This window comes from Pongo pygmaeus, chromosome 3 (genome assembly GCF_028885625.2).
Source record: "Pongo pygmaeus isolate AG05252 chromosome 3, NHGRI_mPonPyg2-v2.0_pri, whole genome shotgun sequence".
NCBI lineage: Eukaryota > Metazoa > Chordata > Mammalia > Primates > Hominidae > Pongo > Pongo pygmaeus.
The window spans coordinates 131,510,476-131,535,020 of NC_072376.2; the positions used below are offsets into that span (position 1 = coordinate 131,510,476).

Consider the following 24,545-nt stretch of genomic DNA (forward strand, 5'->3'; position numbering starts at 1 on the left):
TTTTGGAATTGATAAATTATTGAATTGCTATTATATATCATTCTTACCTCATTTGAAGGAATGGTGGCAAAGGGTTTGATGACAGCAGCTAATGGAATCTGAGCTTGCTTAGCCATATCTGACGTGCATGGAAAACAGTATGTTGTACAACGGATGAAACGAGGACTGGCATTTCCTGAAACATTCAAAAGGATACACTTAAAATTTGTTTAGAAAAAAACCTTCCCTAAGATATTCAAATATTTATAAAGGTACTTCTAGATAATGCATTGCATTATTTCTTATTTGTAAAACACTCTTCATGATTTGTTTTTAAAAAAAGTAGTATTGTGCAATTCTACAATCTATATTCTAGGCACACTATAATTTCTTACAAAATAAAAATACTCTGAATCCTACTGCAAAGATATAAAAGAAGTATCTTAGTTATTATTATTTTCCATAAGCAGAGTCTTAATATAGCCTTACTATACATTTGAAAGGCATTTAGATGCAATGGAAAAAATAAAACAAAGAGACACACAAATATGACAGAACAAAATTTTTGAATCACAATCATTTCTTCTTCATCCTCTTCTATCTGCTTATGGGAAGTTAAGCATTTGTATACTATTTCATATTAGCAAGTGATACTTTGTCAAATATGATTCCATTTGACTATTTTTTTCTAAATTTGGAAATTGAATTTCAAAATGAAAATTCTACTTATAATAGAAATATTATTTTCAAAAACACCCTAATCTATTTTTAATAGACGTTAGGCTTCCTGACCAAGTATCTTTACTTCATGGCATATCCGAGTGTTAAAACAATATCTATGACATAAAGAATATTTGTATCACTAGAATAACTTATCTAAGATAAATTCTGAAATAAAATATTATGACTAAAAGAATGTAATCATCAATCAAATGTTCGCTGAGTGTCTAAGACATTTCAGGCCCTGTCCTAGGTGCTTGCAGAGTTTATGTTCTTGCAGAGGACACAGACAATGAATATTATGCCTAATAAAAGTAAATTATATAGGACATTAGAAGGTGATAAATTCTGTGAAAAAAGCATATCTAGTGAAGGGGTACCAGGAAGTGGCAGGCAGATTGCAATTTTAAATACTTACAAGGTAGGCCTTATTTAAAAGGTAACATCCGAGCAAAGAGCCATAGGAGGCAAGCGATTTACCCTAGCGGGTATCTGGGGAAGGACATGCCCGGAGTAGAGTGACAGCAGGAGACCCATGGAGCTGGAATGGAGCCACTGTGGGGGGCACTAACTGGTGTGGAGTTCAGCGAAGCAACAGGCCAGATGAGGTAGACTCGAGACCATTTTAAGCCCTCTGGTTTTTCTCCCAATGAAATGGGGAGCCACTGATGGCTTTAGAGCAGAGGAGTGTCATGCTGTAATGTAGGTTCCTCTGCCTGCATTTTCAGAATGGATTGCAGTGGGGAAGAGTAGAACCAGGAAATCCATGTGGAGGCTGCTGCAGTACCAGCCCAACAGCAGTAGAAGTGTTGAGATGTGGCTAAATTCTGGATATATTTTGAAGGTACAGTGACTTATTTGTTAAGGGCATATAAGGTGTGAAGATGTGAGTATGAGAGAGCGTGATGGTCAAGAACGACTCTAAGGTTGCTGGCCTGAGAAACTAGAAGCATAAAATTGCCACCAACTGACAAAGTAAAGGCTGCAGAAAGGGAAGGGATGTTTTAACGGGTGTGCGGGTGGAGATCAGGAATCTAGTCAGGGACATGTCCAATTTGGGAAATCTATTACACAGTCAAACAGCAATGCTGAGTAGACAATTAGATATGTACATCTGGAGACTGGGCTAAAGTCTGGGGTGGAGATACACATTTGGGAATTCTTAGCATATAGATGGTATTTGAAACCATGAAACCAGGTTAAGACCACCAAGGGAATAATTATGGCCAAAGAAGAGAAGATGACCAAGTACTGAGCCCTGGGGTCCTCCAAGATAAGGAGGTCAGAAGAGGAGAAGAAAGCAGCCAAAGGACTGAGAAGGATGAAACGAGGAGCCTAGCGTCCTGAAGTGAAGTGTAGGATGTATATCATGCGGAGGCACGATCATCTGTGCCAGATGGTGCTGCTGGAGATCCTAAAGAGGCAGTTTTGGTGGAATGCTAGGGAAAAATCTGCTCAGAGTGAGTTTAAGAGATAACAGAAGGAGAAGAATTGGCCATAGTCCTTTTAAGTTTTGCTGTAGAGGGGTGGAAAGAAAAGAGTGCTAGCTGGTAAGGGAAGTAGATCAAGAAAACATTTTTATATTTTAAGATGAGAGAAGGCTTTTTTTTAAAAAAGATGGGAATCATTCTGTAGAAAGAAAAATACTGATGATTTAAGAGGAAGAGGGGAAACTTACTGTGGAAATACACTTGAGTGGTGCACAGGGAGAGAGGCTGGCTTCCGACTGGAGCACAGATTGCTCACTGAGGGCCAAATGCAGGTGGCCACAGTGGGAGGATGCGCTGAGACTGGGGGTCCATGTGGTGGTGGGGTGCATAGAATTTCCTTTCTGAAAGGAGGATGTAAAGCAGCTAAAAGAAAGATGCGAAAGAAGGTGCTGCAGGTTTGAAAAAGTATGAAATAGTCACTAAGGAGAGTGGAAAAGTGAAAAGACTTGAGAAACACAGTATGTTGGGAAGTTTATGGTCCTGAGCTTAAACAGAGATTGTGGCGGGGTTGTGACCCTCTCTCTGGCCATGTTTTGCTGCACAGATGCAAGCCTGAAATGAATGGGACGTTGGACTTAAAAAAGCTTTTATTCTGTTCATTTCCAAGCTACTAGTGTCAGATTTCACAGTTTTTAGGACAAACTGGAAATCCGGATTTTTATATAATGTATTCTGATTTTTAAATAATGACAATTAATTCAAATAGAAACAAAAGAAATTACTGAGTAGGACAAATTAACATGACTGCAGGCTGAATCCAGTCCTTGGGCTGCTCTGCAGAGCATCTGAGAGAAGGGGAAGACATAGTACTAACAACAAGGGTAATAATAATAACAGCAGCCAATGCACTAGACATCATTCTAAGACTGTTACATGTAAACTCATTTAGCCCCACAATAACTCTATGGATTAATATATTTATAATCTACTTTACTGAGGAGGAAACTGAGACACTGGGAGGTCATGTGACATTCCAAAAGTCAAAGAGTTAGTAAGTGGCAAAAGTGGGATTAGAACCAATTATAATTTTCTACAACATCCCAGAAAAATTGAGTCCAGGTTGTCAAGGCCTGGAATGCTGGATGAGGAGTTGAGACCAACCCTGTCTGCCCATGGACAACCGTGACATTTTTTTAGCAAGGGTTAAAAAAAGGCCAGGCACGGTGGCTCACGCCTGTACTCCCAGCACTTTGGAAGGCCAAGACGGGTGGATCACAAGGTCAGGAGATTGAGACCATCTTAGCTAACATGGTGAAACCGCGTCTCTACTAAAAATACAAAAAAATTAGCCGGGCGTGGTGGCAGGCGCCTGTAGTCCCAGCTACTCGGGAGGCTGAGGCAGGAGAATGGCGGGAACCTGGGAGGCAGAGCTTGCAGTGAGCTGAGATCGTGCCATTGCACTCCAGCCTGGGCGACAGAGCAAGACTCCATGTCAAAAAAAAAAAAAAACCAAACTTTTTTTGGCAAGGGTAAAATGATCAAATAAGTAATTGAAGAAAATCAGTCTGCCCAAAGTTAGATAGCTTCTAGGAACAGAAAAAGAATACAGACAGGTAAACTGATCCATTGCTTTAAGAGCCCAGGTAAGCAGTAACAGAGGAGGAAACCAGACTTTTGGCAGCAGGAATAAAAGTAAAGGAACTCTTAGGTAATATTAATATATGTAAATATGCTTGAATGCTTAATAGTGTTTGTTTCATATTTAAACAAAACTTTCCTCATTATCATCATTACACAATGTTATACAGACCATGAACTAAGAATTTTAAAAGTATTTTAAAGTTTATTTTAATTTTCCATTGCACTCAATTATACTCATTAAAATTACCAATAAAATATTGAAGCTGGATATTTGTTACCTTTAAAGGGTTTATATTTTGACAGTGAAATATGCATAAATGAATGAGCTCTAAAGGTGACTAAACAAATGCTTCATTCAGGAAGATAATGTGCACAAATAATAAAATTTGAAAAAGCAATTGAGAATTTGTTTCTATAAACAGGTATACAACAGTGGGGCATAAAAGGTCTGGCTACTGTGGATAATTTCATAATTTAGCAACCACAGGAACTAAGATTCGACACTTTTTGAGATGCTTAATAAAGAGCATTATGGGGTAATTTTACTGAAAACATTCAATAAATTCATTCCACAAACATTTACTAAGCTAAGCTCCAGGCAAGGGCTTAGAAACAGAATACAGTAAAGTCTCTGGCTTCACAATCTAGTTGGAACGAGTGACAGTAAAAATAGATCATTGCAACATAGCATGGTAAACATCACAGAAAAGCAAATAGATTAAGAAATAGAAGAAGGGAGACAATGACTCTGTCACTTGGACCAGAATTGACCATACAAAGGATGAGGTGCTTGAACAGGGTCTTAAAGGATGGGAACCAAAGGACAAGTGGAATCTTAAAATAAGATCCTGGAGCCAAAGGCAAAGGAATAATATTTTAAAGTTTAAGAATATTTTAAACTTTTCTTTATTGGCTCTGATCCTAACCAGCTGTATGGCCTTGGGCAAGCCACTTAACCTCCCTGGGCCTTATCCTTACATCTGTAAAGTGAGAGAGCTGAGCAAATAAAGTCCAAGGTTCCTTCCAGCTCTATATTGTAGTTATGTCTGTGAATTTCTGTACAAATCTGAGAATGCTGAGCTACATCCTAAAAAGCTTATTACTATTGGCAAATAAGCCAGGTCAGACAAAGGGGCTTCATAGCAAAAGGGTATGACTGGGCCAACTTTGGGGCTTCATACCAGGGCAGCTTTCTCTTCTTGCCAAGGGCTAGGCTGCAGGCTAAGAAGAGAGAACGATGACTGAGACCCTGCCACCTTACTAGTCCTGCCTGCTCACCCACTCCTTCCTTCATACTCTTTCCATACTATACGATCCAGTAATTTCACTTCTAGGTACAGTATATACTCCAAAGAAGTGAAAGCAGGGGCTCGCATAGATACTTGTACATAAATGTCCACAGCAGCATTACTCACAAGAGCCAAAAGGTAGAAACAACTCAAATGTCCTTCAACAGATGAATGGAAAACAAAATGTGGTATGTATAAAAAATGGAAAGTTACGTAGCCTTAAAAAGGAATGAAATTCTGATATACGCTACAAGGTAGATGAACCTTGAAAATATTATACTAAGTAAAATAAACCAGACAGAAAAGGGCAAATATTGTATGATTCTCTCAAATGAGGAGCCTAGAGTAGGCAAACTCATAGAGACAGAACATAGAATAGAGTCTACCAGGGGCTGGGTGGGGTGGAAGAATGGGGAGTTATTGTTTAATGGGTACAGAGTTTCAGTGTGGGATGATTTTTTTTAAAGTTCTAGAAACAGGTAATAAGAATGATTTGGTTGCACAACATTGTGAATGTAATTAAGGCCACTGAATTGTATACTTAAAAATGGTTAAAATAATAAATTTTATGTTACATATATAGATTTGACCACAGTTTAAAAACTACCCACAAGTCCCTCAAAAAAACAAAAAACTATGCACATGCTGTTACTTGACATGTATTATGCTCTCCCCCACTACCATACTTTAGCACATTCACCTCCTCTGTCTGGCAACCCTCCCCTCCCCCATCTCCCTAGTCTTGTGGGTTACACTTGCTCACTGAAGACACAGTTTGGGTGTCCCCGACTTGGGCAAGATAGGCTGGGTCAGTTATCTGGTTGGTGACCTCACATTTAAGTTCCCATGGCAACATGTTTTTTATCTTTCTATTATAACATTTATCTCACTGAATTAATATTTAGTTATCTTTTTCCTTGCCAGATTGTTCACTCATTTAATAAAAGAGCTGTGTCTTTTATTTCTGAATAGAGGCAGTGAAGTTAAGAACATAGGCACTTGCATCAGAATGCTTGAGTTCAAATTCTAGCTTTGCCTCCTACTAGCTACATTTCTTAGGTAAATTACCTAAGCATTCTGTGCCTCAGTTTTCTACTCTGTAACATGAGAATGATATTAATGCCTATCTCATAACATTACAGGGGGATTAAATGAATTATTCCATATAAAGTGGTTAGAAAATTGTCTTGATACATACTAAGTACTTGCAATTATTAGCTATAATAATAATGTTAATTTGTAAATTTTTTATTATATTATTAACCTCAGGTTTAGCATAGAGGCCTGGCACATAATAGGTACTGAATAAACATTTTCTGGATGTATGCATGAATGAGTGAAGTTCTGAACAAGTGGAATTCTGATCCCAGATAGCTCCAAGATTTGTGGGAGAGACCTACCTAAACCACAATAAAATTTAATGTGATACGGGTGAAATATATATGAAGCATTATGGGAAAAGACACTGGAGAAGACTTGAAAAAGAAAATTTAAATTGAGTTTAGAAGAACTAAATGTTTCCCAATTAAAGGGGTGAGAGTCATATATTTCAAGTACGTGTGTCCGATAAATATTTATTGGTCAACTAGTATGTTCTAGATACCAGGTGAATTTTTAAGGATACAACAAAAAACCATCCTCAGACTGTTGCAGAGAAAATAGTACAATGTGAGAATCAGAGGCATGAGGAGAAAGAGGATGAGCTTGGTATATGAAGGCAGTTGTAAAGCAAGAAACAGGTGGGAGATGAGGCTGGTTAGGAATATTCTTTAGGTTGAAAAAAGCCCCAAATATTGTTTTATATTTATTCTAAATATTAAATAAATAGATATTAAAACACTTATATAACACTTATCATTAGGTTGAAATGAAATTGCCACCTTTTATAGGTCACAGTGATAGAAAAAAAAATCAACAATTTCATATACCTCAACTTATTATCTACCAAGCCCTAAATCCTTTACAAATATGAACTCATCTAACTAGTTGGAATGAGTTCTGTAAGTAATGAGGAAGAAACAAATTATTTTTACACTTGATCTTAGCCAAAAGGCCGAGAAGGAAAAATTATTTTTAGAATAATAAATGAAGTCATCTGAATTGTTTTAATATTAATATCTACAACACCTATAATTTACATGAAACCCTTCTGTGTATTGAGCCCTCTATACACATATAAGCATACTTATGTGTGTGCGTGCATACACACACACACACATACAAAGACTCACGCACACAGTCACCTCTAATTCTTACACTGGCTCTGCAGAGCCGGTCTTAGTCTCCACGTATTACTGAGGGTGATGCTGAGGTTGGGAGAGAGGTGAAATGGACAAAGCTCACTTGGGCAGTAAGGAGTGGAGTCTGAATTCTCCCAATCAAGTCCCTTTCTACCTCACTGTGCTACCCACTCTATAAGGTTAGCTCTGAAGGCGGCACAGAGGATAGAGAGAGGATCCCCAACTAGAATTTGGCTAGCTCAACAGCTCTGGGATGAGACAAAATGCTTGTTTGTATACTGATGTTATGCTTCTAGGGTTGAGTACACGATCCATTAAAATGGTATATTCAGAATCTCGGACATCAGATTTCATCGGGCTACATTCTTAACTTGTCATAAACAATAGGGTAATATATTCTTGAGCTGAGAGGTATGGAACAGTAGAGATGCAGCTCAGCTTCTCCTCTTCCCAGTTTAAATGTGGGAAAACAGAACCCAAAATGTTAAAAAGATCTGCTTAGAAAATATTGTTGGGGCTAGAACCAGGTCTGCTGACATCTCAAACAGTCTAATTCCTCACTGCTCTGCTCGTGCCAGCTTTCCAACATACTGAATAAATTAAACCAAAGTAGGGTATAAACTAATTTAAACCCATAAATTAAAATAAATAATTGTTTTAAGCAGATATATTGCTCTGTACTTCACTGGAAACTCTCCAGACTTCCATACGCACAGAATAAAATTCAGTTGATAGCATCCTCTTGGTACTTGAGGGATTAACGGAGAACTGATTCATTATCAGCTATAATGGGGTTTTCCATTATTAAGAGCATTATTGAAGGGTGTCAGTGTATTTGCTTTAAAAATGGTGAGAAATTTTAAAACCTTAATAAATGGCATAATTAAAAACAAATACCTTGGTCTTGTATCATGCAATCTGTAGTGACCAGGGGAGGGATCTGGCCTCTGGTGTTGGTGGCATAAACTTGTCCTCCTCTGCTGGCTCTATCATTCTCGATCACCTGGATCTGATAAATAAGACATCAAGAGCCCGTTAAAGTAGGTTCCAGTTCTTCCCAACATTCCATTTAGAGAGTACCCTTGCTCTCTCCTCCCTCCTTTTCCCCTCCCTCTCAATATTCACACACACAGAGACGCACACACAGTCTCACACACTCACACAAACTGGCATTTTCTAAATCCTTTCTGTTCATTTCAGATCAAATTGTCATGGAAATACCTACCGTGTCTTCAGTTAAAATGGTTACAATTTTAGAATAGTAGTTTCCAATTCTATTTTGTAATTCTTTAGCTTCAAATCTGACGTGACCCTTCAGAGAACTTTATTTTTATCTAACTTGTTTATTAGAACATAGATAAGCATTTTCTTTCTTTTTTCTTTTTTTTTCTTTTTTTTTCATTTTTTGAAACGGGGTCTCACTCTGTCACCAAGGCTGGAGTGCTGTGGTGCAATCACAGCTCTGCAGCCTTCACCTCCTTGACTCAAGCCATTCCGAGTAGCTGGGACCACAGATGGGTGCCACCACACCTGGCTACTTTTCTTTTTCTTCATCTTTTTGTAGAGACAGGGTCTCCTCTCCCTATGTTGCCCAGGCTGGTCTCAAACTCCTGGGTGCAAGCAATCCTCCTGCCTTGGCCTCTCAAAGTGTTGGTGTTACAGGTGTGAGCCACAGCACCTGGCCAGCATTTTCTCAAAAAAAAAAAATCTGGTAAGGAAAGAAATTGAAAACAACTATTTAAAAGAAATACTGGCCTGGCACAATGGCTCATGTCTGTAATCCCAGCACTTTGGGAGTCCAAGGCGGGAGGACCACTTCAGCTCAGGAGTTCAAGAATAGCCTGGGCAACAGAGCGAGGCCTCATCTTTACTAAAAAGGTTTAAAAAATTAGCCAGGCATGGTGGCGCCTGACTGTAGTCCCAGCTACTCTGGAGGCTGAGGTAGGAGGATTGCTTAAGCTCAGGAGTTCAAGGCTGCAATAAGCTATGATCATGACACTGCATTCCAGCCTGGGCAACAGAGCAAGAGCCTATCTCAAAATAAATAAATAAGGAAAATACTTTTTCAAATAAAAGAAACTTCCAAAAGGCTAAAAATTATCTCAGAAGAAATGATTTATAATATACAACCTACAAAAACCTTAACTTTCTCCTCAAATATCTTTTGATCTTCAATTTGCTTTTCAAGTTTCCCCAACTGCACCCCTGGTTCCTTGAGAGGTAAGACACAAATGGTATAAAGCAATCCCATGTGGTTTGTGCCCACTGTAGAGAAGTCAACAGCAGCAAAAGTCTCTTAAGTTCTGTCATCTAATGTGGAAACATCTGATATTTCTCTACTAAAAACAATTGTTATTGATGAAGAATATAAGAGATACAAAATATCTTTCTGTTCTAGTTGTATAGGGGTGAAAATTATGAGCAAAATCTAGTAGTATGGAGTTAAAAAGAGAACAAGAAAGAATCCTAATAATTATGTTCCTCTTTCTCTTCTCCCTTCCCTCACTTCTTTCTTCATAAGAGAAACAAGGAGGAATAAAAGGAAAAAAAATAGAGACGGTGTAAGAAGAGGAAAAAAAAAATGGAGAAACAGGAAGTGTGTCCAGACTGGAATAGTGTTTCCAAACTGCACCAAGGGTGCAGTTTTTAATATTCTTAAAACCATCAACAATATGAAAATTGCCTTCTGCCAAACTCTGAAATGTTGCTTTCTCTACTCTTCCCTCCCATTCCATCCAATCCAGCCCCCAGCTGGTACTGACAACATTGTTTTTATGAAATGTTGATGAAAGATTTAGCCTGCCTTTAAGTCTACAGGTCTTCCCTCCTAATTTCATAGGATGTGAATTGTTATTAGATTAAAATATAAAATGGCTCCAAACATAACTGCTGTCAGACACAGATAAGAGTAAAGCTACCATGAGCAGAGACAAAAGGCAGAGAAATCGAAACACTGTAATTATATTCTGTATTTTGACCACAAGGTTAATCGGATTCATTAAAAATAGAGTTGTTTTTTATTTTTTTGAGACAGGGTCTTGCTCTGATGCCCAGGCTGGAGTGCAGTGGTGTAAAAAGGGCTCACTGCAGCCTCAATCTCCTGGGCTCAAGCCATTCTCTTGCCTCAGCCTCCCAAGTAACTGGGACTACAGGTATGCACCACTATGCCCAGTTAATTTTTAAATTTTTTGTAGAGATGGGGTCTAACTTTGTTGACCAGGCTTGTCTCAAATTCTTGGGCTCAAGCTTTCCTCCTACCTTAGCCACCAAAAGTGCTGGGATTACAGGCATGAACCACTGCACCTGGCTTAGAGTCATTTTTATATTATCAATATTTATTGCAATCATTTCAACCAACAAAGAGTCAAATATGAAAGGGAGGTGAAAGCCATGATAATGTATTAGTGTGCATAGTATACAGAACATATTGAATATAGTCTTCAATAGACTGTATTTCCAAAAAGTTTATTTTTAAATTATCCATTTGCAATTTACAAAGCCCTGCCTCCAAAGAAACAGTGTTATCAGTAGTAATTACATTTCTAAATTAATTCACATCTTGGATGGAATACTACAGAGAAAAGAATGGGAGATTAAAGTCGTTCTGATAATTGCTAAAAAATACTATACCTTTTTTATTTACTTCAAATGCATGTTCTTGAAAAACAGGCTTAGAGATAAAGAAGCTTCTATAGCAATTTTGACTGTGACTCGGTATTTGAAGGGTTTAGATTTAATGACAGTGATCCTTGATAATTCCAAAACTACTTCAAAAGGTATAGATTTATTTTTCCTTCAGAAGATGTGCTGCTAGAATTACGATCATATTTATCTGCTGTGAGTGGAGCATTCTGGGTTCATAAAACAGAATTGGAAAAGAGAAAAAAAGAAAGTGACTATCTTGAGATAAATGAACAAGGATAAGGGAAAAACAAGAAGATGTGTGTGCCATGCAAGAAAGGCTGCTTAGCAGGATCATGTGAATTTTGGAGCGGTAAGATAAAGTGGAGTAGAAAGCACTTAACTTCTTTTTTTTTTTTTTTTTTTTTTTGAGATGGAGTCTTGCTCTGTCGCCCAGGCTGGAGTGCAGTGGCACGATCTCAGCTTACTGCAAGCTCTGCCTCCCAGGTTCATGTCATTCTCCTGCCTCAGCCTCCCGAGTAGCTGGGACTACAGGCATGCGCCACCACGCCCGGCTATTGTTTGTATTTTTAGTAGAGATGGGGTTTCACCATGTTAGCCAGGATGGTCTCGATCCGCCCACCTCAGCCTCCCAAAGTGCTGGGATTACAGGTGTGAGCCACCGCACCCGGCCTATAGAAAGCACCCAACTTCTGAATAATCCTCTTATGGACACAGGAAAGGAGGGAGGAAGAATTTTGATGATGATACATTTCCTTACTTTCAAAATTTGTTTAAAACCACCACCAAAAGGGTTTTAATAAGCACCTCGCTCAGGACTGGGGTACAGCAGAAGCTTAGTAAATGTGACTTTATATCTTTCTTTCCAGAAGGAAAAATTTATTTTGTTAGCAAAAGTATGTTCCTTTGGTAATAGGAACACAAACAGGCTCCATCTGACCATCGCTATTTCATTAGTTTTAAGATAAAAATAAATACTGGACTGATTTGTCTGTATGTATTATAGGGGTCCTGGATGACTCACAGCATCTACTCCTTCTTGCTTTTGTTGCCCATTCATTCATTCACTCATTCAAGGAATATGTGGACATATACTATGTATCAGGCTCTGTTCTAAGTGTTAGAGACACAGCAGTGAACAAAACCATCATGGAGTGGACATTCTTGTGTGGAAGACAGGCAATAAGTAAACAAATGTACAAATAACACACCCAACATCAGGCAGTAATTCAGTGCCGTGGATATGGAGTGGTATGGATGGGGTGCCAGGGAGACTGATGAGCAATGAGGACATTAAGGAAATGAGGACACGAGCCGTGGCCTGCATACATCTAGGGGAAGAGCATCTAACTAAGCAGAATAAAGGCAAAGGCCTTGAGGCAGGGCCATGCTTGGCCTGCCAAGGAACAACAAAGAGGCTGGTGTTGCTGGTCAAAGGGGGTGGAGAAGAGTGGTAAGAGACCAGGTCAGAGGTAGCTGTGTGTGTGAGTGTGTGTGTGAGAGGGGGTATAGGGGAGCCAGGGGTGGCAAATAATGTAGGGTCCTGCAGACTATTGTAAGAACTTTGGTTTTTAGAGTATTGGTTTCCGTAGCCATGACATGATCTGACTTAGAATTTGAATGGATGACTCTGGCTGCTCTGTGCAGACTGAAAGGGCAGGGAGACCAATTAGGAGGCTCTTATAAAAACCTAGGTAGGTAGATAGTAGAGGCTTGGAACAGGATGAATAGACAAGGTAGGACCAAGAGAATTAGCTAAAGAACTAAATATGAGATGTGCAAGAAAGGAAGAATCAGAGATGATTCCCAGGTTTTTGGCCTGAGGAGCTAGAAGAATGGAATTGGATCTGGATTTCAGGGAAAAGGTCTTTACTAGGAATATCTGCATTCTCATTCAAAGCCACGGAAATAGATGGAATTACCTAGAGTGGTGCTTTGCACAATTTAATGTGCCTAGGAATCATCTGAAGAGCTTGTTGAAACACAGATTCCAGGGCCTTACCCTTAGAGATTCTGATTCTGTAGGTTTGGGCTGAGGTCTGAGAACATGAATTTTTAATAAGCTCCCAGATGATGCTGATGGTGCTGTCCTGCGATCACATTTTGAGAAGTGTTATCCAGGGAGTAAATGCCAATGGAGAAAGGAAAGGTCCAAAGACTAAGACTAAGTCTTTGGAAAGGTCCAAAGACTAAGCCTTAGGACATTTCTAACAGTAGGTGCTCAGAGAGATGAGGAGACATTAACAAAGGAGACACAGCCTCCAGTGGGGTAGGCAGAGATATAAGCAAATGGGTGGAATCCCAGAAGCAAAATGTAGAAGTTTCATTTCAAGGAGAACGGAGTAAACAGATGTGTCCAATTGCTGCTGATGTCAAATCACACGACAGCTGAGAATTGACCATTAGATTTGGTAACAGGAAGTCATTGGTAATTGGACTAGCACAGTATTGTAGGGTTGTGGTGATGAAATCTAAACTGGAATAGGATCAGGAGAGAGTGCGAGGAGATGAACTGAAAACAGCAGATATAGGCAACTCTTTGGGAGATTTCTTGCTTTATTTTTTTTTTTTTTAATTTATTATTATTATACTTTAGGTTTTAGGGTACATGTGCACAATGTGCAGGTTAGTTACATATGTATACATGTGCCATGCTGGTGCACTGCACCCACTAACTCGTCATCTAGCATTAGGTATATCTCCCAATGCCATCCCTCCCCCCTCCCCCCACCCCACAACAGTCCCCAGAGTGTGATGTTCCCCTTCCTGTGTCCATGTGTTCTCATTGTTCAATTCCCACCTATGAGTGAGAATATGCGGTGTTTGGTTTTTTGTTCTTGCGATAGTTTACTGAGAATGATGATTTCCAATTTCATCCATGTCCCTACAAAGGACATGAACTCATCATTTTTTATGGCTGCATAGAATTCCATGGTGTATATGTGCCACATTTTCTTTTTTTTTTTTTTTTTCATTTCTTATTTTCTTTTTTTTTTTCTTTTATTATTATTATTATTATACTTTAGGTTTTATGGTACATGTGCCCAATGTGCAGGTAAGTTACATATGTATACATGTGCCATGCTGGTGCGCTGCACCCACCAACTCGTCATCTAGCATTAGGTATATCTCCCAATGCTATCCCTCCCCCCTCCCCCCAACCCACAACAGTCCCCGAAGTGTGATGTTCCCCTTCCTGTGACCATGTGTTCTCATTGTTCAATTCCCACCTATGAGTGAGAATATGCGGTGTTTGGTTTTTTGTTTTTGTGATAGTTTACTGAGAATGATGATTTCCAATTTCATCCATGTCCCTACAAAGGATATGAACTCATCATTTTTTATGGCTGCATAGTATTCCATGGTGTATATGTGCCACATTTTCTTAATCCAGTCTATCATTGTTGGACATTTGGGTTGGTTCCAAGTCTTTGCTATTGTGAATAATGCCGCAATAAACATACGTGTGCATGTGTCTTTATAGCAGCATGATTTATAGTCCTTTGGGTATATACCCAGTAATGGGATGGCTGGGTCGAATGGAATTTCTAGTTCTAGATCCCTGAGGAATCGCCACACTGACTTCCACAAGGGTTGAACTAGTTTACAGTCCCACCAACAGTGTAAAAGTGTTCCTATTTCTCCACATCCTCTCCAGCACCTGTTGTTTCCTGACTTTTTAATGATTGCCATTCTAACTGGTGTGAGATGGTATCTCATTGTGGTTTTGATTTGCATTTCTCTGATGGCCAGGAGATGGGTGGAAGCTGAATCCAGGTTTGGGGAGAGGCCAAGGAAAGCTTCTTTTATTAATGATGGGAGGCATCATAGGATATTTATATTCTGACGAGAATGATCTAGACGCAGAAAAATTTGAGTTCATTTTCAAAGAAGTGCAGATGATGCAAGAGAAAGGGGATGTGACAGTTAATTTTATGTGTCAACTTGGCTAGGCCATTTTTGGGACAAACATTAGTCTAAGTCTAGATGGGGCTGTGAAGGTATTTTAAAAGTATTTTTTAAGATCTAATTAACATTTAAACAGGCAGGCTTTGAGTAAAGCAGATTACTTTCCATAATGTGGGTGGGCTTAATCTAATCAGTGGACGGCCTTAGGAGAAAAAGGTTCCCTGAGAAAGAGGAAAATTCTGCTTGCAGATGCCTTTGGACTCGAGCTGCAATATCAACTCTTTCCTGGGTCTCCAGCCTGCTGTCCTAACTTTCCCATTCAGTCCCCATAATGAAGTAAAATCATTACTTAAAATATTTCTCCCTCCTTCTTTCTTTTAAGCCATAAAAGTAATGACTGGCAATATGATTCTCAATAAAGGCACGAAGAATTGTCAAAATTTAATTTCTAACATGTTATAGCAGTAGACAGTATTACAAATCTTCAACTTTAAATTCAAATAAATATAGAATAAGTGACAGATTACAAAAATAGCCCAAATTATCTACACTTCCCTGTATCAAAGCTCTTTTCAATGTTGCCTTGCGCCTCCTCCCATCAAGAGGCAAAGTCCGTTTTTGAATCTGAGGCAGTCTTGTGACTTGCTTTGGCCAAGAAAATGTAGCAGAAGTAGCGATGTGCCAGTTCCAGGCCTAAGCCTCAAAAGGCCACACACACTCCTGTCTTCCCTTTTGGATGTCGGCCACCCAATGAACAAACCCAGTATACCCTACTTGACAATGTGGCCTGGTCATTCCTCATCAACAGATGGGTACCAAACACAAGACACACAAATGACACTATCTATGATGGGCAGAGTGGTGGCCCTCAGAAAGATACGTCCATGTCCTAATCTCTGAAATCTGTGAATATTACTGATACGGGAGCGGGGCAGGGAAGTGCTGGGTAGAGAAAGGTGGGTCCCTGGTTAGGGCTCTACCCCCACGGACCTAGGTGAGGACAGGCACTCCTGCTTCCGTGCCCAAATGTTGCATTTTCCAAAACCACCCTAGCCCGCCATGCCCCCATCCTGGGCCTATAAAAACCCGAGTTCCTAGTGGGCAGACACACGGGCAGCCAGACGTGGAGAGGAGCACATCAGCGGATAAAGATGCAAGCAGCTGGATGGCGAGAGGACGTGGAGGGGTAACGCCAGTGGAAGAGCACACTGACAGACATGGGAAGAGGCAGAGTTTGGCCGGGGCAGTCGGAGGAGAGCCAGGGCCACTGAGTGGTGGGACTCCAGAGGAAAACCATCTCCCTCTGGCTCCCCCACCTGCTGAGAGCTACTTCTACTCAATAAAACCTTGCACTCATTCTCCAAGCCCATGTGTGATCCAATTCTTCCAGTACATCAAGGCAAAAACCTGGGATACAGAAATCCCTCTGTCCTTGTGATAAGGAAGGGGTCTAATTGAGCTGGTTAATACAAGTCGCCTATAGATGACTAAAAGAGCACCCTGTAACACACGCCCACTGGGACTTCAGCTGTAAACATTCACCCCTAGACACTGCCATGGGAGTCGAAGCCCCACGGCCTGCCCATCTGTATCCTCCCCTAGAGATTTGAGCTTTGGAGCACTGAAGAGGCGAGCCACAAACCCACTGCATGCCCTCCAAGGAGAACAAGGGAACCTTTTCCATTTCATTACCTCAAATGGCAAACTAATTTTATTAAGTTAAGGATCTTGAGAGGAGGAGCTTATCCCGGCCCTGAATGGAATCACATGTATAAGAAAGAGGCAGAGGAATTTTGAGACAGACACCCAGAGAAGAAGACACGAACAGAAGGAGGACTCAATGTGACCAGAGAAGCAGACACTGGAGTCATATGGTCACCAGCCAAGGAAGAACTGGAGCCACCAGAAGCTGAAAGAGCCTAGGAACAGATTCTCCTCTACAGCCTTCAGGAGCAGCACAGCCCTGCTTAGTCCGTTTTTCATTGCTTATAACACCTGAAACAGTAATTTATAAAGAAAAGACATTTATTTCTTATAGTTATGGAGGCTAAGAAGTCCCAGGTTGAGGGGCCACATGTGGTGACAGCCTTCTTCTGGTGGAGACTCTGCAGAATCCCAAAGTGGCACAGAGCATGATGTGGCAAAGGGGCTGAGCGTGCTAGCTCAGGTCTCTTTTCTTCTTCTTATAAGGCCACCAGTTCCACTCCCATGATAACCTATTAATCCATTAACCCACTAATCCATGAACGGATTAATCCATTCACAAGGGCAGAGCCCTTATGACCCAATCATCTCTCAACACTGCCACATTGGAGATTAAGTTTCAACATGAGTTTTGGAGAAGACAAATGTTCAAACCATAGCACTTGCCAACACATTGACTTTGGACTTTTGGTCCCCAGAACTGTGAGAGAATACATTTCTGTTGTTTTAAGTCACCTGATTTGTGGTAATTTGTTACAAATTTGTTACAGCAGCCACAGGAAACTAATACATTATCCTAAACCATCCACACCCTAGCCAAGCCTCCAGCTGACCCTAGATGCATGAGCAAGCCCAGCCAAAATCAGATGAGCCTGGCCCAGATTAGCAAAACTGGGAACCCACTGGGTCATGAGTATTAATAAATAGTAGTGCTAAGCTACTGTTTTGTAGCAGTTGGTTACATAGCATAAGTTAGCTAATATCGTAGCTTTTCCTGCTCCTTTATTTCTAACTTCTTCAAGTACTTATGTTTATAGAACCTATTCAAAGACTACAAAATTAACTGTAGCCAATTTCATTATTATTCCAAAAGGATTTTACATCCCAATGCCATAAGATTGGCAGCTTCCCTGCCTCAGTGACACTGGGCTTTGTTTTATGACTTGCTTCAGCCAAGGGCACATGAGTGGTTATGACACATGCCAAACATGAGTGGAAGCTTTAAGAGCTGTTGCACATTTTGGCCAGCTCTGTTTCCTCTCTCTGCCATAAAATAGCATGTCCTCAGTAGTGTTTGCCTCTTCACGCTGGATTCTGGAATGATAAGGATGGATGAAGAAGAGCCTAAAGCCAATCTGCAGCTGCCGCAGCCTACATGTAAACTGAGTGATAAATACATCTTTACAGTTGTAAGCAAAGTTGGGGATTGTTTGCTAAGCAGAATAGCCTTGCAAAGCTTGACTGATAAAATTATTAAAGAGTAACCCTCCAAAGAAATCACTTGAGTGAAGAGTTTAGTTCTAACTTTACATTAAAAAAATTTTGTTTTTTTAATGTGCAAGATGTAAAATATACTTTCAGTCTCTACAGGTTTCTCTTATTGAAAAGGATCCTTTAGTTATCTAAAATAGCATATTTCTATAGGATATAGTCTGTCAATTACTCATTAGATAGCAATAGATACTGCCAAAATATGTCAATGTAAACATTATAGACACTGCCAAGTTCATATGACACCAAAAAAAAAAGAAAAAAAAATCAGCATAGGCTGCTCTTTCATGGAGACCTTCAGTATGCCCATAACCCTAGCATGCTTTCCCCCATACATGCATATAAGGAAGGAAGTCTTCCCTCTATGTGATGAGTATCTGCTAACTTCTATGATAATGAACAGGATAAATGCTAACAAACTGACGAGTTGCTGGGAAAAATGAATGCTCCTTTGTGAGTGAGACTGTGAGAGTGAGAAGATCACTTACTGGGCTAGGGATAGAGTCAGGATCCAGCTTCTTCTGGGGCTGTGAAGGACCAGCCATCTGTGCAGGACCTCCAGGGAAGCCTCCTGGGTAAGAGAGTTGTGCGCTTGCCATCTGGGGACCAGAGTTGGCTGCTTGGAAAAAATTTAAAGAGAAATGACTACCATCCCAAATCCAGCATGTAAGACTTGTTGACGATATTATGCTGTTCAGTCAAGCATGTTGTATTTTTCTTCTTATTAAAAAAGGCAAGGAGTCAAGTATGAATGTGGTTCCCCATTTCTTTTCTCTTGCCAAAACTCTTCAAAAACTACCATTTCTTAAAAGTAAGTGATAGATACCTAGTAACATAGGAACAAAGCTGATTTTCAGTTAAGGGTTCCCCTTGGTAACACAAAGCCTTCCCCTGCACCCTGTCTGCCTTACCCTGCTGTGGAGGATATCCAACACCCAAGGTCTGGCCTGGAAGAGGTGGGGTCTGGTACTGGGCATTTGGAGGAGGAGGCCCAGAGAGCCCATCTGGCCTGTACATTGGTAGAGGCAAAGGTGAGGCACCAGGACCATTGAGTGTGGTGGGTGGTGGTGGAAGAACTTGAGATCCAGGCTGCAAAATGGACGGCTGTGGAGGTCGTGGAGGAGTCTGCAATGATGTGGCTGACAGAGGGCCAGGGGGTCCCTGGCTTGGAGGAGCCATGCCTGAACCTGTGTGAGAAAGAAGACCAGCCCACTTAAATACCACATTTCTCAACTCTCTGACTTCTGCAAAGTACATGACAGAGATGTTTGTTTTCCTGACATAAAGCAAGAGGACACCCTTAGAAACATATGTTTGGGTTTTTTGCCACAAATTGAAATCTTCATTCAGAAAATAGAACAAATGCTATTTTATACAACTGGGATTTTTTTTTTTTTTTTTTAGGACAGGGTCTTGCTCTGTCACTGAGGCGGCAATACAATGGCTAGATAATGGATCACTGTAGCCTCAACATCCTGGGCTCCAGTGATCCTCCCACCTCAGCCTCCCAAGTAACTGAGACTACAGGCACACACCACCACACCAAGTTCATTTTTTTTTTTTTTTTTTTTTTTGTAGAGATGGGGTCTTGTGATATTGCTCAGGCTGGTCTCAAACTCCTGGGCTCAAGCAATACTTCCTCCTTGGCATCCCAAAGTGCTGGGATTATAGGTGTGAGCCACCACGCCTGGCCTGGAAAATTTTTAAAAGGTAAAAGCAACATTTATAATTTAAGTGAGGGAATTCATAGAATAAATTTTAACTCAGTTGTGTAATTACATGATATATGCATTAATTAAAGCATCTGTATCTGGTACAAATCTAGAAAATCATATAAAAATTCTATTACATAACAAGCATTACTCAGGTAAATTGCACATTCAATAAATTATTTGCATCCTGTGCGTGACTTGACCAAACAAATTTCAGAATTAGGTAGAAATAACCAGAGAGAAGAGAAGGGCCACCAACATGCTCTCCAATCATATTGGAAATAGCTGTAAAACCAGATTATGTTTTCCTTTCTCTGATGATGGGAAATTGGGTTGCTTCTTTGGAGACTTATCCATTTTGAAATGAGTAAAAGACAGAAAATAGAGGGATTTTAATGATACTTCAGAAAACTAATTTTAAGTAACATGGAAACATTCCTCATCTAGATAAATGGCCGACTGTGCTGTCATGACAGTGGAGCTTTCCATGACTCACAGGATATACAGCATTTCTGTTGATGTAAATCTCAGTACTGTGACTCTTCCCTCTCCTATTCTTCTCTTTTCTGCCTCACAACATCTGAGCTTCCATTCTTTCCATGATCTAAACACATAATTAAAATGCACTGTGAAACAATGAGTACTATATTTCTGATTTGGGGGCCCCATCATAAACAATACAAGGTTTAAATTATCCTTATTTATTTAAAATAATTTCACCATTCTAATGTTTATTTGTTAAGTCAGCATTTTTTGTCTTTTTTTATTGTTCAATCATTGAATGAAAGGTATTCTGAGGGTCCTTCAATTACCTTGAAATAAGTGGCAGCATGATCAAGAAAACAATTAACTATAGCCATACATAAGATAGATGCTTTATTATTAAAAATGTCCAAATACTACTTCAACACAGTATGCCCTAGTTACATCTATTTTAAAAATGAAGAAAACCTCTCTCATTAAAAATAACCAGGACACAAGGCAGTCAATAAACACTAATAATAAAACTATTACCATAGCTGTTGATTTGCATAGCACTGAGCTGGCTGCCCAGCTGGGTGACAGATGAAGTGGATATAGGACCTGGATAAGAAGATTGTGCAGAGGGTTGGTATGGTGCATATGAGGATGCCACATTGTTGACAGGTGGAGGGCCTGGAAATCTGAGAGAGGAAAACAGGATGTTAAACAATATCACAGCGTCTCAAGCAAATGGCGTACAATAATGTCAATAGCTTGTAAAATTAAATAAGCCTGTCTAGTAGGCCTAGGAAAATGACTGATATTATATACTAAATCTTTAATTAAGCTCGACATGAACTCAATATGATCATGTAGCATCATCTTATATTTATGCTCACATGCTGAACATGCCAAGACAGAAAAAAAAATCCTAATGTGAGCATAAAACCAGTTCTGGAAATCAATTTGGGAAACTGAGCCAACCAGAGCCTTATCTATACTAAAGTTAATCATCAATAGAATGAAAATCAAGAAAACAATACAGCCAGGAGCAGCGGCTCATGCCTATAATCCTAGCACTTTGGGAGGCTGAGGTGGGAGGACAACTTGAGCCCAGGAATTCAAGACCACCCTGGGCAACATAGTGAGACCCTGTCTCTACAAAAAATAAAACAAAATAAAATAAAAAATTAGCCAGGAGTGGTGATGCTACTTGGGCGGTTGAAGTAAGAGGATCACTTGAGCCCAGGAGGTCAAGGCTACAGTGAGCTGAGACTGTGCCACTGCACTCTAGCCTGGGCAACAGAGCCAGACCCTGTCCCAAAGAGAAAAAAAAAAAATCTAAAAATTACATCATGCTTTACCTTTGATTTAGCTTGAACTTATTAGACGTTTATTTTGTCTTGTTCTGCATTAAACAATGGCCACTATCTGGACAATGTACCTAGCACGGTTAATCTGCCAAATGCGATTAAAGCCTGCCTGAGAGTCACATTATAAATTCTTATGAATTTTAAATTTTAAATTAAGTTTTCCCAAATGGTATACTCTGATTTCAATGTCTCTATCTCAAAACTGGAAACTATTTCCCCACGGCCCATGTCTTGCCTTCTGCCCCCTACTGCCATTGAGAGGTTAGGAGCAGAGCCTGAGGGAAGCCAGTGCTTGCCTGAAGTCCCACAATTTATTTGTGACAACACTAGGACCAGCGTTTTTCCAGGTCTTCAGTGAGTGCACTTTTCAAAGCATCACACTAATTTTATCTTGTCATTTTTCTCTATATGTTTAAATTGAATAATTATTATAAACAAAACAGAAAATTAACCTTCCAACCATTACTCTGAGTGCATGACATTAAGCATATTTGCAGAATAATATCTCACACTTTGAGATAAATAGGTGAGTGATGAAAATGCTCTTTTCCGCTCATACCTCTGAACAGCTTATTTCTGCAGAGTCTATGTTTTATCGGTAGCCGAAATTGACTTTATAATTTAGGACTCTTCTGTAATGATACAGAAAAGGCTGCCTAATAAAATACATGTTGCAAGAAAAAAAAAAAGAAAATGCTCTTTCCATTCTTTCCATTGTACGCACAAGTACAAGCTATCCTATAGCAGAAAATTGGCTAGAAATAATGGAATGAATAACATTGTAACCCAAAAATATTGTTAAACAAAACTATCCAATTTCTCTCCTGTCAAATTTTTCAAAAAGCCCAACACAGTTAGGCTAAGCACCCTTTGACTTAAATACTTTTTGGAAGAAAATGAATAAAAGATAGAAAATACAAACATTAACTTTTCACAGTAAAAGTTTTCTTTATATCTCTAATCAATTAATGACACTGGTGAAACACAAGCACAAAAAATATAATTCTAGTCTTGCGTGACCCATTTAAAATATGTTGTGATACTAAAAAATGATTTCAAGAATTACATTAAAGGTCTGTTTTGTAAATCCATTGTTTCCTAAGATGAAAACATTTCTTCTTTTTAAGAAATAATACTTTTTCGTCTTTTAAAAAAACTTTGTCGGCGGGGCGTGGTGGCTCATGCTTGTAATCCCAGCACTTTGGGAGGCCGAGGAGGGTGGATCACGAGGTCAGGGGATCGAGACCATCCTGGCTAACACGGTGAAACCCTGTCTCTACTAAAAATACAAAAAATTAGCCGGGCGTGGTGGCAGGCACCTGTAGTCCCAGCTACTTGGGAGCCTGAGGCAGGAGAATGGCGTGAACCTGGGAGGCGAAGCTTGCAGATACACACAGGCAGAATATACATGTACTATAGAATACATTCATGGATGCAATGAGGTATGGTTACAGACGTTGGATTTGATAAGCAGAAACTGGGGATGTTGCATTTATACGGAGAAAAAAGCCCCCAAAACGTTTTCAAAGGTGTTTCATAAATGTTAATACTTTTAAATATACAATTCTGTGAATCATTTTTTGTTTTTACAATACAGGTAGGACAAAATATATTTCAAACAGGAGTTATAACACAAGCAGCTTCAAGTATTTTTTTTAACTTAACAAAGGTTAAGGATTTAAAGTAGAGAATGAGAGACTATATAACCATCAGTTATTACTTTCAACCCATAAATGCCTACTTATGATTCAGTGCCTAACATATACCCCAGGAGTTAGGTTTCAGAAATTCACAAATAAATTATTTTTTTCTCACCAACTTAAATATGGTAAGTCTTAAATAGATTTGGTTTTTAAAAGCAATTATTATCAATTTTAAAATAAATAGAATAGTATTAAATGGCTAAAAAACCCCTCACATAAATGAGGGAAGAAATGAAAGAACATCTTAAACATACAAATTAGTTTAATTTTTTTTTTTTTTTTTTTTTTTGAGATGGAGTTTCACTCTTGTCGCCCAGGCTGGAATGCAATGGCAAGATCTTGGCTCACTGCAACCTCCACCTCCCGGGTTCAAGTGATTCTCCTACCTCAGCCTCCCGAGTAGCTGGGATTACAGGTACGCACCACCACGCCCAGCTAATTTTTGTATTTTTAGTAGAGACAGGGTTTCACCATGTTGGCCAGGATGGTCTCAATCTCTTGACCTCGTGATCCGCCCGCCTTGGCCTCCCAAAGTGCTGGGATTACAGGCATGAGCCACCGCACCCAGCCAATATTTTTAAATTTCATTACTTTATTCAAAGTCACACAGCATGTTGTACAAAGCTGAGGTGGGAATCCAGGTCCTCCTGCCCTAGTGTAGAAACCTGGTGTGTAACTATAGGTAAGCCACTTAATCTCTGTAGCTCTCAGCTTTCAAATTCTGAAAAAGAGCAAGTGAAATGGAGCGATCCCTTTTTTTTTTTTGCTATAAATATAATGTTAAAATTAAGAACCATACAGAGTTAAATAAATGTTTCTCATGTTGACTGCCTTTATTCAACATGGCTCTGGACTGAAAAACATTCAATTATATATTTTAATTTATGGTTTCATTGAATGTCAAGTATATATTTTAATTTACATTTCACTGAATGTCAGAGAAGGGCAGATTCACCATAAAAAAGAATTCAATAAAGAATTACTGCCAGATGATTAATAAAACATGAAAATTTAGCCTCAATTTAATCCTAATCCTCTGCAGAGTTGACTCAGTTTTCTGTGGCCTGTTCAACTTCAAACACTCCCCATTTTCAAGTTTCCAATAAATTGCTCAAGAAATGAGATGTATGCTGAAGTTTGTATGTGGAATTCAGATGCCAAATTTTTCAAGATTTGATTTAAACAAAATCAGAATTTTGAATACCTAGCCCATAGAGAAAAAATGAAAGTTCCACCAAATCCTAGCATCG

The 24,545-nt window shown here is 39.4% G+C and overlaps 1 protein-coding gene across 6 annotated transcripts in view; it reads right to left on the reverse strand.

Annotated features, from left to right (window-relative positions):
• Nucleotides 1-24,545, reverse strand: part of SEC24D (SEC24 homolog D, COPII coat complex component) — a 115,565-nt gene that overhangs the window by 73,463 nt on the left and 17,557 nt on the right. For 3 of the 6 annotated variants that reach the window (XM_054486504.1, XM_054486505.2, XM_063664059.1), the window contains exons 4-8: nucleotides 20,772-20,920; nucleotides 18,957-19,232; nucleotides 18,534-18,661; nucleotides 8,197-8,308; nucleotides 48-175 (exon numbers count right to left, since the gene is read on the reverse strand). In XM_054486504.1, coding sequence (XP_054342479.1) covers nucleotides 48-175; nucleotides 8,197-8,308; nucleotides 18,534-18,661; nucleotides 18,957-19,232; nucleotides 20,772-20,920 — 793 coding nt within the window. Of the gene's footprint in view, nucleotides 1-47; nucleotides 176-8,196; nucleotides 8,309-18,533; nucleotides 18,665-18,956; nucleotides 19,233-20,771; nucleotides 20,921-24,545 lie in introns of all 6 variants that reach the window. The other 3 variants (XM_054486502.1, XM_054486501.2, XM_054486503.2) reach the window with 1 other exon arrangement.